The 20,266-nt window shown below is 41.7% G+C and overlaps 1 protein-coding gene across 10 annotated transcripts in view; it reads right to left on the reverse strand.

Annotated features, from left to right (window-relative positions):
• LOC308410136 (LIM domain only protein 7-like) overlaps window positions 1–20,266 on the reverse strand; it is a 51,566-nt gene that overhangs the window by 24,190 nt on the left and 7,110 nt on the right. For all 10 annotated transcript variants that reach the window (XM_080903297.1, XM_080903290.1, XM_080903288.1 and 7 more), the window contains exons 3-9: window positions 19,266–19,336; window positions 16,975–17,044; window positions 11,048–11,154; window positions 3,546–3,576; window positions 2,522–2,635; window positions 1,390–1,612; window positions 568–817 (exon numbers count right to left, since the gene is read on the reverse strand). In XM_080903297.1, the coding sequence (XP_080759423.1) occupies window positions 568–817; window positions 1,390–1,612; window positions 2,522–2,635; window positions 3,546–3,576; window positions 11,048–11,154; window positions 16,975–17,044; window positions 19,266–19,336 (866 nt within the window). The remainder of the gene's footprint in view (window positions 1–567; window positions 818–1,389; window positions 1,613–2,521; window positions 2,636–3,545; window positions 3,577–11,047; window positions 11,155–16,974; window positions 17,045–19,265; window positions 19,337–20,266) is intronic.

Genomic DNA, 20,266 nt, shown 5'->3' on the forward strand with positions numbered 1-20,266 from the left:
CTTCATGTTCTCTGACCTGAGGCAGGCCACGTTTTGTTGAGGGACAACAGTGGGAGTTATAGTGACCTTGGGCAAGGTGTCCCCCCTGCCTCCAGCCACCCGTCCCCCAACCTGAGGACTGATGGGTAAGGCGAAGTTGGTGGGAGGAGCAGGGGAGGGGCTGTGGAAGCGCCTACTGGCCAGGTCATCCAGAACGAGATCGGGGTCCGGTCGGTCTGTGTCCGAGTCACTGCCACTTTCATACTCGCGGGCCCACTGGAGATGCGCGTCAGAGAAGGCACTCTGGGATACTTGACTGTCTCCGTAGCAGCCAGGGGACACCCTTATTTCACCAAGGCAGTCATTCCACAACAAAAATGAGAGACAACACCGTCGGCCATTCATAGACAACACAGCGATGAGAAAGGAGAAACAAAGAGCTACCGAGTAAACTTCAAGCCTTTGAAGCACGAACATGGAGTCAAGATATCTTTTGTTATAATAACCAAAAGGTAAGAGGAATAAAAAACAGCTCAGATGAGAAAGAGCACCTTCAAACAGAACAATGTGCATGGATTGTTGTGCTACCTGGTGAGAGAGCTTTCATCCTCTGCGAAACTGCTGCTGGCCCAGCTGCGCCGGTTGTCCTCATTACGTTCGGCCCGTTTCTTCCTTAGTGGAGCAGGCACGTAGCCAGAAGCTTTGTCTTTAGTGGGCAGGAACTGGTTAAACTGCGTGGTGGTTTTCGGTGCGACGACTGCCGACCGGCGGTAGCTGAGATTGTCCTTGTTCTCGGTCATCTTGAAGACAGAGTCTGCCTCGGTATCGCTACAACAACCTGGACCATGAAAGAGGAAAAACAGGTGTAAGGATTAGGGAAGAAAGTGGGAGAACAGAGAAAAGAGCGAGAGGAGTATATTGTGTGTTTTGGCGTGACTTTGGATGAGTAACAGAGGGGTGCAGGGTGTGGGGACAGAGGCCTCCTCATTTACAGGCCGGTGTGGACGGCTGTGGAATGTCTCACTGACCTCCACTGTGCATGGAGGAACTGCTCTGAGATCATCTGCCAGCAGTTTCCCCTTCTTTAAGTCAATATCATCACATGTTGGTATTCACTTTCAAAAGCATACCACTAGGTGGCAATAGGCATTTGTTTTCACAAATGGGTGTCAACTCTGTGGTTCTGAGGCAGTGTGTCTTCCCTGTTCACAAATATTTGAGTTTCTACACAGATGAGCTGGATTATAAATATTCAAGCAGAGAGACAATTTGAGAACAAACAAGCGAAAAGCGTGAGAACCACTCTCTAATGTCACGCTGTGTCCTGACAAATAATCAGCTTTAGGAAGATAAAAAGAAAGACGAAATTTGTCACCAAGATGTGGATGGAAATGAAATGATGTCTCCTACCCTCGCTGCTGCCTTTAAGAGTGGTGTCAGATGAGATGCTGTGGGGTCGGGAACCCAACGAATCCAAGCTGTCCAGGGAGTCGTCCCTCCTGTGTCTACCACCACCACCTCCTCCTCCTCCTCCTCTCAGATGGGAGAGCTCCTCTCGCTCAGAGTACCAATTGTCTCCAAAACCGCTGTCTCGGACGTTGCTGCTTTTCTGACTGGAAGAATCCTGCAGAGCCTTTCACACACACACAAAAACATTCAGATAATAGGGTGCCAATTACAATATTTATCTCCACTGTGTGTGGTGAGATCTCCCAGGTAGAGAGTGAGTGGTCTGTTTTGTCTGGCCTCTCATTCTCGCAGACAAAGTTACTATAAGCATACGCTTCCATACCATATATAAAGGAGTGCCATTTAAATGGGATAACTTCACTGTTTTCTCTTCTCTCCCATCTTTGTCAAAATAAACAGTGTCACGATTCGCACGCCCTCGACGGCTGTGTTTACTGCGTGAAAAGAATGTCATCGCACATAAACGCATAAGCAAGCCCCAGACGAGCAAAAACTTGTCAACCACTTTAAAGAGAAAATGATTTTCACATCTGTAATCTGCCAAATCCTACCAGACAATGCGAGTCCGCAAAGCAAACTCAGCCTAACCCTGCGCCACTGAACTTGGATTATCGTGGCTAAACGTACAAAATACGCTGCATCCCACTGCTATTACTGAAAATCGGTGGAGAGGTCTTGCACACCAACCTATAAATCTATGTGAAAGCAAAGCGCCAAATTCAACACTGGCACAGGCACGGGCGGAAACGAGGCTTCTTCAAGAAAAGACGTGGCTATTTTCACTTGCAAAACTATGCGAACAGCATGTTGTAAACAACATTAAAATAGTTGAGTCAAGGGATCGGGTCTTTTATGACTCTACGTAGCTTTGGTTTTCGTGGCTAGCACACTGCGTCCCCCTCGGCCTATTGCTGTCATTCTTCTGCCTCATAGTCTTCATACCAGGGAGGATACAGTAACAAGACAGCGGCTATAGAAGAGGATTTCTAGTCCTGCCATTTCTGCTGTCCACAAGGAAATTCAGCTCGTGTTTCATGAATGAGATAGAGAGAACACACTTCTGGGAATTTACCTTGTATAGTGCTGTGCCCAATAAACCCTCAAATGCCTTGAAGTTCAAGTAAGGTCCATCATAGAAGCAGTCACACTGAGCTCTTCTACCTAACCAGTAAATGGTGATCAATACCTGGAAAGAGAAAACAAAAGAGATTATACCTTCATTATTTTTATGAGAAACCTATATCTATACATCAGGTTATCACTACAGCTTTACCTGTACAAATGTCAGGGATCAATGTGCTGTGCAGTGCTAAAGCAGTCGATTGTTATGATAGTTGCAGCCCTGCTTTGATGAGGGTCAGATCACCTAGAGCCATGCTCTAATTTCCAGGCTCATCCAGAATACTCTGTTGTTGTTTGTCTGTGCATTTATATGCTGGACAGGAGACTGGTGCACTAAGGCAAACAGTAAACCAACAAAGCTATAACCCCATTACACATGATACCGTTTAAAGTGGCGTGTCAGCGCTTTGGTTTTTTATGTCAGAAAGTTATCACGGTTGGTGTTGACTTTTTTTTTTTTTTACATAAAAAGGGGCAAACATCCTCTAGTGAACATGTATACATTCTTAATGAATTTAAAATTTTAAAGTTATGAGGTGATCATTTGTCATTTTTTTCCTCAATTTATTCTGTAGATGCAAATAAATTGCAGTAGCTGTTTTTCGGCATTGCACCTAAATAAAATAAGGAGGAGAGGTTTACCTATCTCCTTGCATGACCCTCATTAAAGGAGGTTAAGTGTAGGAGGTTATGGCATTCTTGTGACCTGTGGAGTTAAGACTTTAAATGTCTAATCAATACATTCAAATTGTGAATCTGTGAAGCATTATCACGCGAGTCTCTCAGTTTCTTCCTCCTTTGTCTAACCTTCCAAAAATATGAGCAATAAAGCTCTATGTGGCATTATCTTTGCATTGGAATAAATATTTATAATGACAAACTATTATGGGATTCTATAAGCCAGTTGTAAAATATCTGAAAATGAATAAAATATATAAAATAAAAAAACAAACAAAAAAAAAAAAAACACTCACATTTTTCAGCCTCCTGCTGGTCTCTTGATCCCTGGGAGAAAAACAGAAGGTTCATGTGTATGAGAGAAGATGAAAGTAAAAAACAAAACAAAACAAAAAAAACACAGAGCATCGTTGTTGAGTTTATGTGTCGGGTAGTGAAAGAGCTGGAAACTGAGAGCACAATCCAGACTATTGCCAGCCTCGCTCTCACACAAAAGGCGGTGAGAAAAACAAACACCTATTTGTGGGGGGAAAAGCCATGAAGTAAAATGTTGAGGCTTAACAATCCGTGTCACATCTGAGCACCTAATTTCAAGCTAATCGCAACATCTGAGCAATTGCGCTATCATTTAGTTAAACTTTAGGGACATAAATGGGTTCTTGGTCACGATGTGGAATAAAGATAAGCCCAGCAGCTGCTAACTTATCACCAAACAAGGCTCTGTTTAATATTTCACTCATATTTCTGGGGATTCAGAGTCAAACTGTGTCAGTAAGCCAACTTTCCCAGGAAACTGGAAGCTCCTGTGAAACCAAACAAAACTCACAGTCTCAAGCTGCAGCCTATTACCCTTGGTAGTCTGTGTACTTGTCACCTATCATGACCTTAATGTCTGTCTTGAGATGTTGGCAAACAGAAATGCATCATAAACAGTAACCATAATGATTTCACGAGAAGATTTACAGTCTGCTTTACATCTCCTGTTCACGTTGCACATTTCTGCATCTTTGTAATACCACAGGCAAACACACCTCTGTCTAACAATGAGAACTTGGGTTACAGCGAGACTTTTTCCATGCATGCCATGCATGCAATGTAACCAATAAACCTGCCAAGACAATGATGATGCTGTACATCAGTACCTAAAACCAGAAATGTTTAGGCTTCTATGGGTTTGCTGGGTTCAGATAAAGGAAACAAAGCAAGGACGGATATTTGAATCCATATTTTTCAGGCCAAAGGACAGAAAGGAACAACTGAATTGCTCAGTAGAGAAATAAGAGCTAAAAATAAACATGTAAATGCTGTTCTGAAGTACACTGCAGAGTACAGAGATACTGAGAGAAAATACTGTACTTTTTATTATTGTACTCTGAATGTATTTAATATATTTGGTTATTCTTAAGATTTTACATTGAAAACATTTTTTTTTTACAACAAAAGCACCATGTAGGACTTAAACAGGTAGTTTCCAAACAAGCCAATGTCAGATGTTGCATATTCATCTGAGTGACCTCCCCCTTTTCATGGAATCAGATATATTGAATGAACTGTTCAAGAGTACATACCCAGTAACTTATTAAATTACTAAAAAAAAAAAAAACCCACTTTCTGTCAAGTTCATCATCATAAACTTTCAATTTCTTCCTCTGAAAGAGACCCATGAACTATAGTACCACACTGCATGTGGAAGAAGTAGCTCCGCTTGTGCTCTACAAACACCTTTTTATTTAACGGCTATTTAATTCCATTCAATTCAGTTTTACTTATATAGCACCAATTCTCATCAATAGTCGCCTTTATATTGTAAGGTAAAGACTAGAATATTAGACTCTATAATATTAGAAAGAAACTCTCACAATTACACGATGCCTATGAGCAAGCATTTGGCAACAGTGGAAAGGAAAAAAAATCCCCTTTATGCACTTTGTCTAACATTCATGCACCCACTCACACTCCAGTTTATGGATAGGGATCACTTCAGTGTTCCCACGTGTCAGCAATTAAACCACTGATGATCTGATTAGTAGATGACGTGCTTTACCTTCTTGAGTTGTAGCTTGTGGCTAGTGCAGTAGTTAACCCACTTGCCTTACATGCATATGAGCAAGACTAGGAGGAGAAAGTTTCCTGAAGTCACAAGCTGGTATACTCCTCACACTCCCTAGTTTATGTCAGGAATGGCATATGGTGTAAAACTCTGTATTTATTATGATAAACAGTATGTTGCTGACAATGCTTCTGTACTTCTGCTCGAGTATTTTTCCACTGCCGCCGGTACTTTTACCTATCTAAAGGTTCTAACACTTCTTTCACCACAAACAGCTGGATGGGAAGCTGATCAACTTTCCCACTAGCAAGCGTCATCTCACACCAGGGGTTTCCAAAATGCTGATTTGCCAACACTGCAAACTGAAATGGACATTTACCAGTTTGGAACACTGAGAAATATTTATGGCCCCAGTAAAAGAGATGGATAAAAAAAATGCCCTTGTGTGGCTTGGAACATGGGCACAAAGTCTAAGATTATAGCAGCGGCAGCCAGGTCCAAAAAAGTGGGCGTTGTATACCAAAACTACCAGCATTTCTCGTAATGCCCATTTATACACGAGCAGAGAAGATAAAATGGGGCTATTTCTAGTTCTCTGGAGCCTCGGGACTTTGCTGTAGCTTGTTAGAATCAGCTGAGTACTCATATGATTGAGCACAGACACTGCTGGAGTCTGATGCACACCAGTTCTAAACAGAAAGTACAAGCTAGGAAAAAGATACTCTAAAGTAGTATAATCAGTTTATTGTGATTTATTAGGTTTCAAGGGGGGAAAAAAAACAAACATTTGTGTTTTATGCTTCTTTTTTTATATGTATCGTGGCTGCTAAAATATATGCAAGTGTCTTCTTGTGTGTCAAAAGAGGTAAAAAGAGGTTATTCAGGAAGTCATATAGGATTGGTTTATGGTCCTATGAAAAACTATACATGCTATACAGTGAGCAAACAAAGCTCTGACAGGAAACCATCAAGCTTGACAAAATTATAAGACAGTCTTATCATTCACAAGTGTTATTTGCTACATGTTTACACAGACTTTTGCACCACCACACTTTTGGCCAAGGCAAAGAACACGTAACGACCAATCCCTCATCACTTCAGACGGCGTTCTTTAAACTTGCGCCGCACACAAGTACCCAAGACAACACGTAGGCAAGTCAGCAACGTCTACTACACAGCCATTGGAAAGATAAACACAAGCCTCTACCTCTACAACCAAATCAAAATTAGTTTTTCCCCAACAAGATGTTTTTATTTACATGGCACAGTTTCAGCTATTACTATCAGCTACTTTAATTTGACCTAAAGGAGTCGAATAGTAAATGCTGCCAAAATTGAGAAAAAGGAGACAAAAGGGCAGAAAGAAGTCAGATAAACTGAAGAAACACAAATATTCAAATGTTACACAAATAACTTTCTAAGAGAGAGCAAAGGAAATTATCTAATTCAATCACTTCCCTGTGTTGTAACAGAGGCAGAACGATAGACTAAGTAGATAATAATAAAATCTACAGATAAATGTATTCCAACCTGTATCTGTCTCTAGTATCAGTCTGTTTACAGCCAATAACGACATCAAACCAGCTCGACCTCTCAAACCAAACACCAAAGCTAAATTAGTGGGTGTGAAAGCGCAATCAGAGAGCATACCTCTGCAATGAAGATTACTTGCTCAGCCGCAATCCATAAATCCACATGTAACAGCATTCATCTATGTTCTTTGAGATTTAAATACAGACCCAGACAATCCCCAGCAGTACCCCCCCAAAAAAGAAAAAAAGACAGACACAAGGAGAGTTAAAATAGAGGAATCAGCTGTGGGTGAAACAGTGTCAGACATCATTGTGTCGTACTTATCAGGCACACTGCAGCCTTTGTGAGCGAGGAAACAGGGTGAGGCTGGTATTTCTCTCTCCAAGTTAACTACAGGGCACAAATATAACCCTTGTGTTGCCCTTTTACAGCCAGGGCTGTGTCAGTGGTGTAGAAACTTTATTGGCCTCTCAGCATCATCGCTCGTTTGGTTTCCCAATCCCAAACAGTGATGGCATTGCCATATATTATACTATGGAACCAGAAGGTGCAGTTCCAGCTCGCTGAACCACACCCGAAACAACAACACACCGGGCACTGCGTCTGACTCCTTTGCCCCGAGTTCCAAACATTCAGATTTTCACAGTGAGCTTCAAAGTACTACCACAGTACACACAGAATGGGGTACAATACACACTGGTGGTGAAGAAATTCTGATAACAAGCTATGTAATCTGTACACATTTCTCTGGGAAACAACACTTTCCTTCAAATATGTGGTTTCTTATGCCATTGCATAAGAAAATACACACAGAGGTCACAATGCTTATTGATTATTTAGAAGAAGCTATTAACATTCCTCAGAGGACAATGCACCTGTCAATCTTGTGCAGTTGTTTTCTCTCTTTTTTTGGGTTGCAGAGCAGTCAATAATTTGCTTAATCAAACAGTGGAAAACAAATGAGACTTTGGACCCCTCTCTGTGGGGGACTTGTTCTGTCAGTTACTGGAAGTCACAGAGCAAAGCGATCACAACAGCGAGAGCAATTTGCAAATTCCACTATAAACGTTGTGCATTCAGAAAGCACTTAAATACATGTAGGCTAGCAAAGGCATCATCATAAAACTATGGTTTATGGACGGGCTGAAACTCATTGAACAATCTCTAAATCCTTAGGGCCTTATAAAACGGATTTAAATAAATTTTCATTTTAAGTTCAATTTAAACAAAAATCAACAAACAACTTTTTTCTTATTTTAAAAAATCCTAACTTTTGAGTGAAAAAAAACCCTCTAAGCCAAGCTTATATATTTGAAGCAAGTTATTTTCTGCTGGTTATGTTTGGGACATGTACACAACCGCGTCGTAGCAATGCTGCTGAATTTCTATATCGGATCTAATAGTCCACAGGATGTAGCTAATTTTGAATAGTGCGCTTTTGGAGGGAATGATTAATCCTCAGCCTCATCCTGTGGACAGTTGATAGCTGGTCATAAATAGATGTGAATCACAGTTTGCGATCATGAATCAGATTCAGTCTGGTACTACGTGCTTAAGAAACAGTAACTTGGCTTCGGTTTAACACGTGGACGATACGAGGCAGGACACTGTCCCCTCTTATCTTTCAGTATCTGTATCACAACAGTTTGTGATGCCTATTAACACTTTTTGACATTGTGTTTGTGACTGATAAAAGTCATTATCATAAAAAAGGTTTCATAACACAATGCAATACAGCACTGAACGTGCTAGAACCAGTACTACAATTGCAAAGCTCAAAGGTCAGGCCAAACATCCAATATGTTTTTATGGTGATCGTAATGCGGGCGAGCACGAATTAAATAAAGCCTTCCTTGTGTGCGGCGTCATGCAAACTGTCACTGTGCCTTGTTAATAACTGTATTTTAAGCACCTTACATCTATTTGTCAAACTGGATGGCGAGGACATTTCAGCCTAGACGACTGATCAGCAAAAACACGTTGCAGAGAATTTCTTGGTCTGCTAACAAATAGAAAACTCGATTTGTCATTTCAGTTTCGTTTTATATATCAGTCAGTTCATTCTGCTTCATCTTTCTGCTGCAAAACATTTCAGGTAACTAATGCAAAATGGGAAAGTTTAAATCTAAATGGCAAAAAAATTTAAAAATAAACATCCGGTTTATCTGCAAGTGAAAGCAACACAGAGCAACCAAGAGACAGAATAACAACCTAATTGCTGCTGAACAGCAAAAAACAGTGAAGCTGAGCGAAGCACCTGTCAGACTGGGTTTAAGGGAGTGGAGGTTGGACAAACACCAGGGGTAAAGACAGCTGATAGAGACAACTTTCTCTCCCTCGCTCTGTGTGTGTGTGTGAGCTCTCAGTGCCTCATTTGCTTAGCCTCTGATAAGCACCAGCACCATAAAACCATTGGCTGCTTGTATGCAGCCTTGTTTGGGAAGATATCCTCATGTTACTCCTGGTGCGCGCTCTCTCTCTTTGTAAGTCAGAAATGCTGCAAGCGAAATTTTTACCCAGCAGGCCAAATTTTATTCCTTCTTGCATAAAAAGAATTCTGGGCATAATTAAAACCTGCTGAATTTAAGAGCAGGAATGACTCGTGCACTCAAGAATGTGTAACTGAATATATACAAACACAAACACACGCAGGTGTACTATGAAGACCACAAGCAAGGGGAGGCTGCAAACTATAAAAAGCTCCTTTACTGGTGTCCTGATACCATTCCAATCAGTCCTGCTTCTCAAAGTGACCCCAGATGCTAAAAATAGGATAGCGAGAACAGTCTTACAAAACCCCAGCACGCAGATGGACAAGGCGGCAAAGAGCTGAGCTCAAGTATACTCTAAGAAGTATACTTTTTATTATATGTCTGCGTGACAGAGTCAGCTGCTAATATGCTAGAGTGACTTTTAGTCAGCTATCACTGCATGAGTATCGTTTCTCCAGCTTGTTACTGTCGCACGAAATTTACCACTAGCATCATGGGAAAAGTTATGTAATGAAGGAAGTGACTGAGAGCATGGTGTAAGACGTATCACAGAATTATCTTTATGAGAGTGACAGGCAAAGATATCTTAAGGCAGCTTGTTCTCTGGTGTAGAGGTGAGGGTGTGTCTTCATAAAAGGTAGGCAGATTTGTTTGTTTAAAGCCCATATACCACTTTACAGTACACCTGTCTGCATGTATGCCTTTTTGATTTACGTGGTTTCGACAATAGCTGTCAGCGGTGGCGAAAAACCGCTTAGGTGAATTATGGGAAAAATGCAACATCTCGAAGGAACACCCCAAATTAAGGGCTACTTTGTGTTTACATTAAGTGAAACACAAAGAGGTGAAGCCCCTCTGAATATACATGCTGCATTTTTACACCTTCACCATGGATTATTTTGTCACCCAAAGTGATGTATTTGCTAATAAGGGCTTATCTGCGTCAAGCTTAACGACCTGCAGGTATTGCTGTTAAAGCACTTTTTTTAAATGCTTGCGCAGCACAGAGAGGGTGCCACAGAGGATGGACAGTACGCCGAGCCCTGCTTCGCTTCCCCCTGAAGGCACACCTGTGCGAAAGATGAACAGGTTGTTCAACATACCGCGCGCTTCTCTGGCGGGGCATTCAACTGACACAAAAGCAACTGTGTGAAAAAACTAATAAACACAGCAGCAGGGTACTGATAATGCGCGAGGCTTCTCTTTAATTAACAATCGCAACGACGAGTCTTTAAAATCTATACCCTGCACCAGTAAGTGCTCAGTTACTGTCACGACTAGGATTTTGCAACCGGAATCATGACATTTGTATTGAATGGAAATTAATTTGACCTGATACTTTACAATCAGATTACACATTCTTACTACTGTGTTTTTTTTTTTTTTATCAACAGTTGGATCTCCCACACTTTAAAGAAACTCATGTACCTCGGCAGGTGTATAACAGCAGGAGAAAATATGTACTGAAAATAGAGTTGACCTTTTTTTAACAGCAGCTTGAATCGTGGCTCACATGAGAACCCATGTCCCTTACAGTATCTGTGAAAGCTACAATGAATCATTCAGCCTCTCTGTGGGAGATTAAGTTGATTCAATCAAGGAAGAAGCAAAAACACGAGTGGGTCTCGGCTTTTGTCTCTTGCATGATTGCATCACAGGTCTGTGAATGATGAGTACAGGGATCAAAGGGTTTGTGCCAATGCTCTGAAAGCTTAAAACTTACTTGACTGTGACTCTTGAGGACAAGTCTTGAAGATCTCCGGGGTGAAAGAGCTGCGCTTCCTTTAGTCCAAGCTTCCCGCAGGCCTTGAGGAAGACGTTAAGGTTGTCCTGGGTAAAGAACAAAGCAGGGATGAGGTCTGTCCACCTTTAGAGGCAAAGAATAATCACTCAGGAATTCAGTGGCAGGGACACAACCTACAAGTGATTGCTTCCAAAGTTCATGTCACAGAGCAGAAGTGGATTGGGAGGAGCATGTGCGTAGCAAATAAGAAGTGACCCATGGCAGGACACAAACACACATGCAGTGGGTGGGGGGAGGAGGCAGCCTGACAAGAGCTGAGTGACAGCAGCAGAGCCACCTGTGGGTTGCGTTAGGGTAGGGAAAACAGCCAAACCAGGAAGAATGACATCAGAGGTTTGCACAAGTCCCACCCAGCCAGGAGCCGGAGAGCAAAAGTGACGCACGCGGCAGCACGCTGCCTGTTGCACTCTTTTCTCACACCCTGAAACTGTCCCCTCCCCTCTGTGCCAAGCCCTTTATTCGAGAATACCTGTGGAATCTGTGGGGTGGTGGTGTATTTTTGAGACATTAGGTTGCTATGAAACCTTAAGTCGGGTGACAGAAACGGATAAATATTTCCCTGAAGCGATTCTTCAGAGGACATGGGAGTGGAAGGACTGCTTTTTTTTTTTGTTTCCCCCGTACATTGTGTCAATCACTTTACGGTTTGCGTGTACGTACACGATTTGGACAGGTGTGTGGGCATGATGCAGGAAAGCAAAAATACATTTTGCTCCAAACATATACACACAACTCAGACATTTCAAGCAAATCAACCACACAAGCACCATTCTTTTCCGGTCTCGTGACTTTTCCAGTTGTAATCCCAACTGTCCTGTTTGTAAGGCTGCACTTCCCATTGGGACAGCACTGCTTATGAGGGCTTTCATGTAATCATACATGGTTTCAACATGGGCTGAAATAATTAAGGGGTAGCTAGTTCTATATTTAAATGGCAAACATGCTTATTAGCAAATGGAGGAAGAGAGTTCGCCTCCCAGTGGATGTGAGCTAACAGTTTTGCCTGTCCCTCTGCAGTACTTTGATGGGCTTTATAGGCTACAACCATTACAAGTCATACATCAGCACTTCACCTACTGTATGCAAGAGGTACAGAATAGCACAATCTCCCAGACTGAGATATCGTGACGAATACGACTGAGTAACTCAGGAGATAACACTGATTCTGGCTGCTTAAAGGGACAGATAGGGCCTTTGGTGCTTTTTATCTTCCATCTACATTGATTAAGTGTGAGTTGATCACTACTTGAGATTTAAGCTATTGTGATGTCGTCTTTCTGTTGAATATAATGCAATCAGATGGCGCTTGCCTTGGACCACTCATAGGGCCAAAAACTATTTTTTGAAAACTCTGCAGCAATGTCTGTTTTCAAGAAGAAAAAAAATGCACAGGCCTTGTTGAATGTCATGTCATTTTGTGTTACTGATTGGTACAACATGTACCTTTCAGAAAAAACAAAGCATACTTTTAGCTGCTTTAATTTGCCTCACTAGGGTGAGGCAAACAACAAGACAGCTTTCAAGTACAGGCACTCTGAATGTTAGATTGGAATTTTAAAAACTTGCATTACAAATTATGTTTAAAGACGAGACAATAAATATGGTTTAAAGGAAGTGTAACACAGCCCAGATCATGTTTTCAACAGTGAAGTGAGGAATTGTTAATATTTTATTTGTTTCCCAGGAAAATGTCTAATTCGGTTAAAGTTTGAGAAGTATCATGGTGTTTTTTCAAATGCAGCAAATATATGCAGTGGCATGAATTATGAAACACAGCTTTATTCATCATACAACCTGGTAACCCATCAGCCCATCCAAAGCCTCCTAAAAAGTGACTGGACAATAAAACTAAGCCTACGAACAGACTACAGATGGAAACCAGAATATTTGTGCAAACAACAATTTTGTTGCATATATGAACATATTCATATGTAAAATCTCTTTAGAGAAATTATTCAGCGATAACTGAGTCTGTTAGCATGATCCCTTTACTTAGCCTTAATTAACTAAAGTGGCATCCAAAACTAACTATAGAAGGAACTGAGTTTGTAATCTGTGTCCATTATCTAAATAGTGACTATATTTGTTATAATAAGTTAACTGGTAATGTTATTCAGTACTTTATATGCTAAACTGTTAACGTGCAGATCTCATAACATATATCCCACTCAATCCCAGAAAATGGGATTAAGGCAAATAAAATTCTAGTTCTATATCTTTTGGTATGTTAATTAACTACAAAGAGCATTATGAACAAACTAAAAGCCCCCGCCCCCCCAATAGATCAGTCCCAGAACATGCAGAGATAATGATGTTGAAGGAATTTTATGCTGACTTGTGCCTGCATATAATCCTGCTAAATATGCTGTACCCATCCAGCAGCCTCTAATCCTCTCATGCAAACTCGAGGATCCTGATTTAAGCACTTCGCTCCAAGAAACGGAAAGCTTCTTCATCTCTTCTGGTCGCATTATGGCCACGCCATTTCTTTCACTGCTCTCTTTGTCTACAATAATTCCCCTCAACTGACCCCTTCCAGTGCTTTAAAGAACAAGGAAAGTTATGATTAAAATATCAGGCTACACAGTTTCAAAACCTGTGACAATAAACCAAGAGGAGATTGAATACTTGAAATACCGTCTCTCCTCAAACGGGCTCAATAAAGGGCCCACACGTCTCAAAAGTCGGATCCAGTCATAACATGCACGCATACAACGCAAACACAGTAACAAAACATGGTCAAATACCGTTCATTGCACAGACAATTACACATTTAGATGAGTAAAGACACCCTAAAGGCCACTGAAACTGTTTATCCTCTCCATCCTCCCCCAACTACCTCAACTCACCAAGGAGTTGGTGTGTGCTGGAGCAGCCACTGACATGCCAATTACGGTGTATTTATGGTCTGCACTTTAGTGGGCAGATGGAGTCATCCTTAACTCCCTCCCTCTGGCTTTGCCCCAGTGGGCCTCAGATCCAGGCCCACATTCGTGCAGTTCGCTGCCCAACCACACAACTGCCGCCTTCCTGCTAAGCACTGGTAAAAGCAGAACCAGGCTTGAACCGGGCTTCCATGGCCCAAACCCACATCTCACTCAGCAACAGTCAGAGGAGTTTGCTGACATGAGAAACATTCCCCTGGACACAAGTGAAAGCAAAGAATAGGCCAGAGACTGGAGCCAATGTTGCTAAATATTCTGCAAAACTGGAGATTTACTGTTTTTCTCTCTCTCCTTCGTTCCTTCTTTGGTCTTTTTTGCTCTGCCCAAACTTGAGGCTGGTATTGATTTAGAGTACTGACAATCCCACAGATAGCAAATCTCAAACCCCACTTATAAGTCTAAAAGTTGAAAATACTCATATTTGAGTGGTAATGAGGCACGTTTGCAAGGAACAAAATGATTCAAATCATGCTGTATCTACTCTGCAAAATGAAAAAAGAAACAAAAGAAAAATAGTGTTACTCTTGCTCTTTGTCCACTGCTTCTGGCTTTTCTTCCAGATCTATATTTCTAAGTTGTGTAACAGAAGATGAATGGGCAAACACAGAAATGTTCAGAAAATAGCAAACTTCCAACTAAAAAACCACCTCCCTCCACCACCACCAACAACAACAACACCACCAAAGACCACACTTATTGCTATTAAAAGAGACGCGAGATAGGGGGAAAAAGTGAGAGTACTTGGAGAGGAAATATATTCTCGCATCAGTGAGACTGAGTAATGTTCGTCTGGAGAACTTTCCACTTTTCTCCATGTGGTTGGCAGTCACTGATAGCCTCGAGCCAACCAGAAGCCTTCACATTTGTGAGAGAATTTATGATCAGGTGGTTTCAGGTTTATGTCCAGGTCTCGGAAATACCACACAAATGCTTCAGATGGAGGAGAAACTTATTACCTCAGCAGGTGCCCGGCCAGCTCTGTCAGTAGTAGTCCAAAACAAACTGGCAGGAAATTTGATTTACGTCAAAATGCCTATATGATGGCGCATGTTTGTTGTTTACAGACTGCTTATTTCACTGCTAACTTGTCACTGTCTTGTCAGCAGAGCCCATAGACACACATGAACTCCCTCTGCTTCAGCTAGGGTTGGGATTCTCTATAATTCCACTAGACAGCTGGTCCCAATTACTCCCACAACAGAGAGATGCTGAGGGATGGGTTTAAGGTAGGTTTTTAAACCTACCCTAGAAGTTGTTTGCAGACGCTCCCAAAACATCCATGTTAGCTAAACCAGCCAGGCCCAAAAGATCTCAGCTGAAATGTGACAACAGTACCAGGCCGACTGATTCAAAAACAGGTATTTAGCATAGACTGTACCAAAGATTGGTATAACCAAAGACACAAGCCACTGGCTTACTGTTTTTGTCTTTGAAAATGGACCTGGGCCCTGTACTACAAAGCAAGTTAAACAAACCCAGGATATCTTTCCATGATCTGGCCTCACTTACCGTAAGATCAGCAATGAAGCTAAGTGATCACACTTCTTTCCGAGCTTTCTTCCAGGAATGGTGATGTCATTTTGGTCAGTAGGTGGAGATTTTATACCTGCTGATCTCTGATCTCGAACATAACCTGCTGCAGAGCAGGTAAGGCCCGAAGGATAACTTGCGATGTTGGTGCACCCCGGTAAGAGGTCAGTCATCTTCATTCTACTAACAATCTATTTCAGGGGTGTCAAACTCAAATACACAGTGGGCCAAAATTCAAAACTGGAACAAAGTCGCGGGCTAACATTAATATTTATTGAAATATATTTATTCCTCCAGATATAAGAATGAATCTTTTCTTATGGACTAAAACACGTTTTGCTGAAAAACTGAATATGGAACAAGCAAAGCTTAATACTAAACAATATATATATTAGCTGTATAATACCAGTAGGCCCGCTCTAATAGTAATAGTAATTCGCGGGCCAAATGTAATTAGGCTGCGGGCCAAATTTGGCCCGCGGGCCAGAGTTTGACACCTATGATCTATTTTGAACCTTGAAATCACCTGGATAAGCCCAAATCCTACTTTATAGTGCAGGTATATCTGGACAAAACGCCAATACTTAATGCTAATGTCAATTTGGTTTTTAAGGGACGTCCATATTTCTCCTTAATACTAAATTTGATGCAAAGATTGAATTTACATCTTAATGCAACTGAAACAGATGAGTTTTCTAAAAATGTATCCTCTGTCGTGTCGTCACGAGGGACGAAATTAGCCATAGAGACAACAGATGTTTTTGCACCACTCTAAAGACATGTTTATTTCTGTTGCAACTTTAAACTTGAGGGTTTGTGGGGATTGACTGACTCTTGGAGCCAGCGTCACATGGCCGTTAAAGGAGCTTCTTGAACTTCAGCGTTCAGTTTTTCTGCTCTGCAGGTTGCCGCTTGGTTTTAAACCCCAAATCTGGCCCCGTCTAACATTCTATCACTCAATCAAAACTGTAATCATCATGCCAACACAAAGACCTTTTGTCTGTAATGGTTTTGATTGAACACAGCCTTCAGCACGGCCGTCCCCGTATTTATGATGCAACCAAATGAACCGGCGGCATTTCAACCAGCTTCACGTTCATTGAACTTAATAGCGTGGAAGGATACGTGGAGCGACAAGTCACTGAGCAAAAACTCTGCTGCTGCCTGCTACACCTCACACTGCTCCACCCAATCTAAGACACCCACTACTATTTCTACAATAGAAATTATCCCCCCCCAAAAAATGCAATAACGAGAGACAAAACTATGATCAAAATAAAAATGAGCTCTTATTGTATTTAAAGGATATGTCTGAGTACAGCTTTTAAATACAATAAGATTGAGACTAAACAATAAGGGGGAAAAACTTACCAGTCCAGCAATAGGAGTAGGCAGTCTGTTAACCCTCTTGACAACACCAGGCTTGATCTTGTTAATCAGTCTGTGAGCAAAAGAGAGGGAGAGGACGAGGGGAAGGGAGACGGTGAGTGAAAGGAGTTGGTTATTGGCTAGCCTGCTTTAAGTGCGAGGGAACGAATAAAATGTGTTGCAAAGTCTTAGTGTTGTGTGTTTACGACTTTGTTTAATGGTAGCCACCTGGCTTCAGTTTAGCAAATCGCCACTGCTGCAACCGTGATGTAAACACACCAGGCACACTGCTCCTAAAATATACCCTCCAACACTGAAACAACCCCAAACAAACCTTGAATCAGCCTCAGAAAACAGTAAGTAAGATAGATGGTGGATTTCTGGTGTTAACCAAACACCCAAGGCAGAAAAAAAAACAAACAGCTTGACCAACTGGACTAAAGGCTTCATAAGATGACCATAGTTTATTGTGCCTCAGAGATCTGGTCGGAAAAAAAAGAACTACCACACAGTAAAATTATTCTGTTAGAGGTATTTACAAGTCATGCTTCCCGTTTAAAAAGTCTTCCTTTCACGGTTTAAATTATAGAATATTTTGCAATCAAATATACTCAAAGTACAAGGACTGCAGACTGCAACTAAATCCTATATTCATTACTACTTAATATAAAGATCATATGCTTTATATACCAGGGAGCTACATTAACATGACTGACAGGTCAACTGAGGAATACTGAGCATCTAGCTTAAATTCAGTTTTCAGCTAGAAAACCTTGCAATTTATATGGATGTTACTTTGACAGGTGCACTCCTCAAAGGAAGTGGTCTCCCCCAGCTCTGTTATAACCATGCTGCACAAACTGCTGAGAACCTCTACCAAGAGCAAAGGGTGTTTACCAGATCTCCAAACTTCCAAGCTGACTGTTCATTTGAATTATTAGCAAACATCCCAGTGCCAGAGAGTAAGAGACACCCACAGATGATCCATGTGGGGGTAAGCATGAAACTATGCAATACTGTGCAGTTGGTTTTATTATTCTGCATGACTGATTAATAAAAATCCCTATAAAATGTAATCCAAAGCAATACAAAGGTGTGACTACAACCCCCACTGCTTGATTAAAGAAAAATAACACATTAAAAGCTCAACATGAGGCAAAATAATTTGTTTACTCTGCGGGCTGGGAGCGGATGGACTGGTATAAGGCTTAGCATGGGCTCACAATAGATGTAAAGAAAGAATGCAAAGGGCCATTTGGGTTCACATTACTCATTTAGCATGAAACAATGGAACGTTACGAGATAACACACACTTTAAGTGAAGTAGGATATAAACATGTCTGCGATCCACGCAAAACATTCTTTTCCAAGCGAGAAACTCCGATAACCAAAACACAATGGGAAGGGAGGCAGCGTTGCTAGGTGAAAGCGATTTTAATCTGTCTTCCTCTTCCTTGTGTTGAGAAAACACAGACAGCCCGTGAGTGAGAGTGTCCGTGTAGTTCTCTGACATCAGGCAAACAGACGAGTCAGGATCAAATCAGCAGAATGAACGGCTTCTTCTCTGAACCAATGCCAATAGAGTGTGGAAGATTCTGCATGGCCTGCTGGTAATTACGGCTTCCTGCTGATCCGAGCAAATCACATCAGTGATGTGCCCATTTAGCAGTGCTGCCCACAAGCAGACACATGAAGGGACATGAGGCTAGCCCTCACACACAGAGCCCTAATCTGAGAAAAAGCCACAAACCCACAACTCTAAGAAGAGCAGTTAGTGAATGAACACACAAGCCAGTCCCGGACAGATAAATTTGTTCCTCCAACTCATCAAAAATGTATGTACCCGTCGATGTACCCATGCTAATGAGAAAGCGGGGTGCCCTGATTCTCCAGTGCGGTTTCAGCTGGAGCTCTTTCCATTCACTACACAGCTTCTCACACAGCTCTCATTAAAGTAACGATGGCGCTCTGCCCGATCCACAGATCTGTAACATCTGTCAAACACACAACACAGCTCCTATTGAAATAGATCACATTTCATATTCTCAAACAAGACCACAGGGGAAAGAGCTGACAAAGAAAACATCAAATAACTACATAATAGAGTCACTATTGTGCTGTCTCAAAACACAGGCTCACTTCATGTGACTAACAAACAAACAGTGACCCAGCAGGGGGTCTGCCTGGGAAACATCAGTAACACTTACGTCGGTGCGCAGACCTGAAGGAGAGCGGAGGGATTCCTTATGAATGAGTGGCTTACGAGAGGTGCCTGGGAAAAGCAGAGTACTTACTCACACAGAAGAACGCCATTCTCCAGCGCAGATCGGAAGTCCTTGCTCCCAAATTTTTTCTTCGTTACTGCCTGGGGGGAAAAAAAGAGGAAAAAAAGTGATACAAAAAAAACAAAAACAAAAAAAACATAACAGAGCAATCAGGGTTGGATGAGGAGAGGAGGCGGGAGGTGAGGGGGGGTGTGGTGTTATATGTGTGAAATAGGGTGGAGAGCCTGGAGAAGAAAGGTAGGATGTTGAGAACAGTAGCAGAGGAAGTCAGAGGTATTTCCTCTCGAGTTCCTACGCTGTCTCTGCGGGGAGAGAGCCGTGCACAGTTCTTCAGGTATTCCTCAGGAGCTCACAAGTACCTCATGTCTTCTCACTTTAATGCCAAAAGCTGCTGGTAAACCGGAGAGCTGTGCTAAAACTGTGCTGGAGTCAGACTGCCTGAACCACAAAGCTATGGCAGCATCTGGAGTACGGGAGGAACACAGCACTTTGTTATAGCCTCATGCCTTTCCCATGATCTAAAACCACCGCTGCAGGAACACCAAGAGCCATTACGCAGACAAACACACCGCACGCATGTCGTGCAGCCTTATGCATTTAAACTCATGCACATTTGCATCCTTGATTTTAAACATAACACTAATTATATTTTGTATCTGCTTGTTGTAGCTTTTCATTAATGCATTCTGAACTTCCAATAATAGCTTTTTTATGTTACTAACCAGTCTAAGTTTGTCAGACTAACACACCAGTCAGTACCTGTGATTGTATCCGGCTCCTGTATCCAGTTATCTTTGAAAGCAGAGCAGCTCTGCACAATCCTTTACAGTCAATATGTTATAACCCCAATTCCACATGGTTTATTTGCTGTGTAAAATGTAAATAAAAACAGAATGCAATGAATGCCATTTTAATAAAATCACATTTTATTCACAACAACATGTCAAATATTTTTAACGGAGATGTACCATTTTAAGAGAAATACTAACTCATTTTAAATTGAATGGCAG

The sequence above is a fragment of the Rhamphochromis sp. 'chilingali' genome, assembly GCF_963969265.1.
Source record: "Rhamphochromis sp. 'chilingali' genome assembly, chromosome: 14".
NCBI lineage: Eukaryota > Metazoa > Chordata > Actinopteri > Cichliformes > Cichlidae > Rhamphochromis > Rhamphochromis sp. 'chilingali'.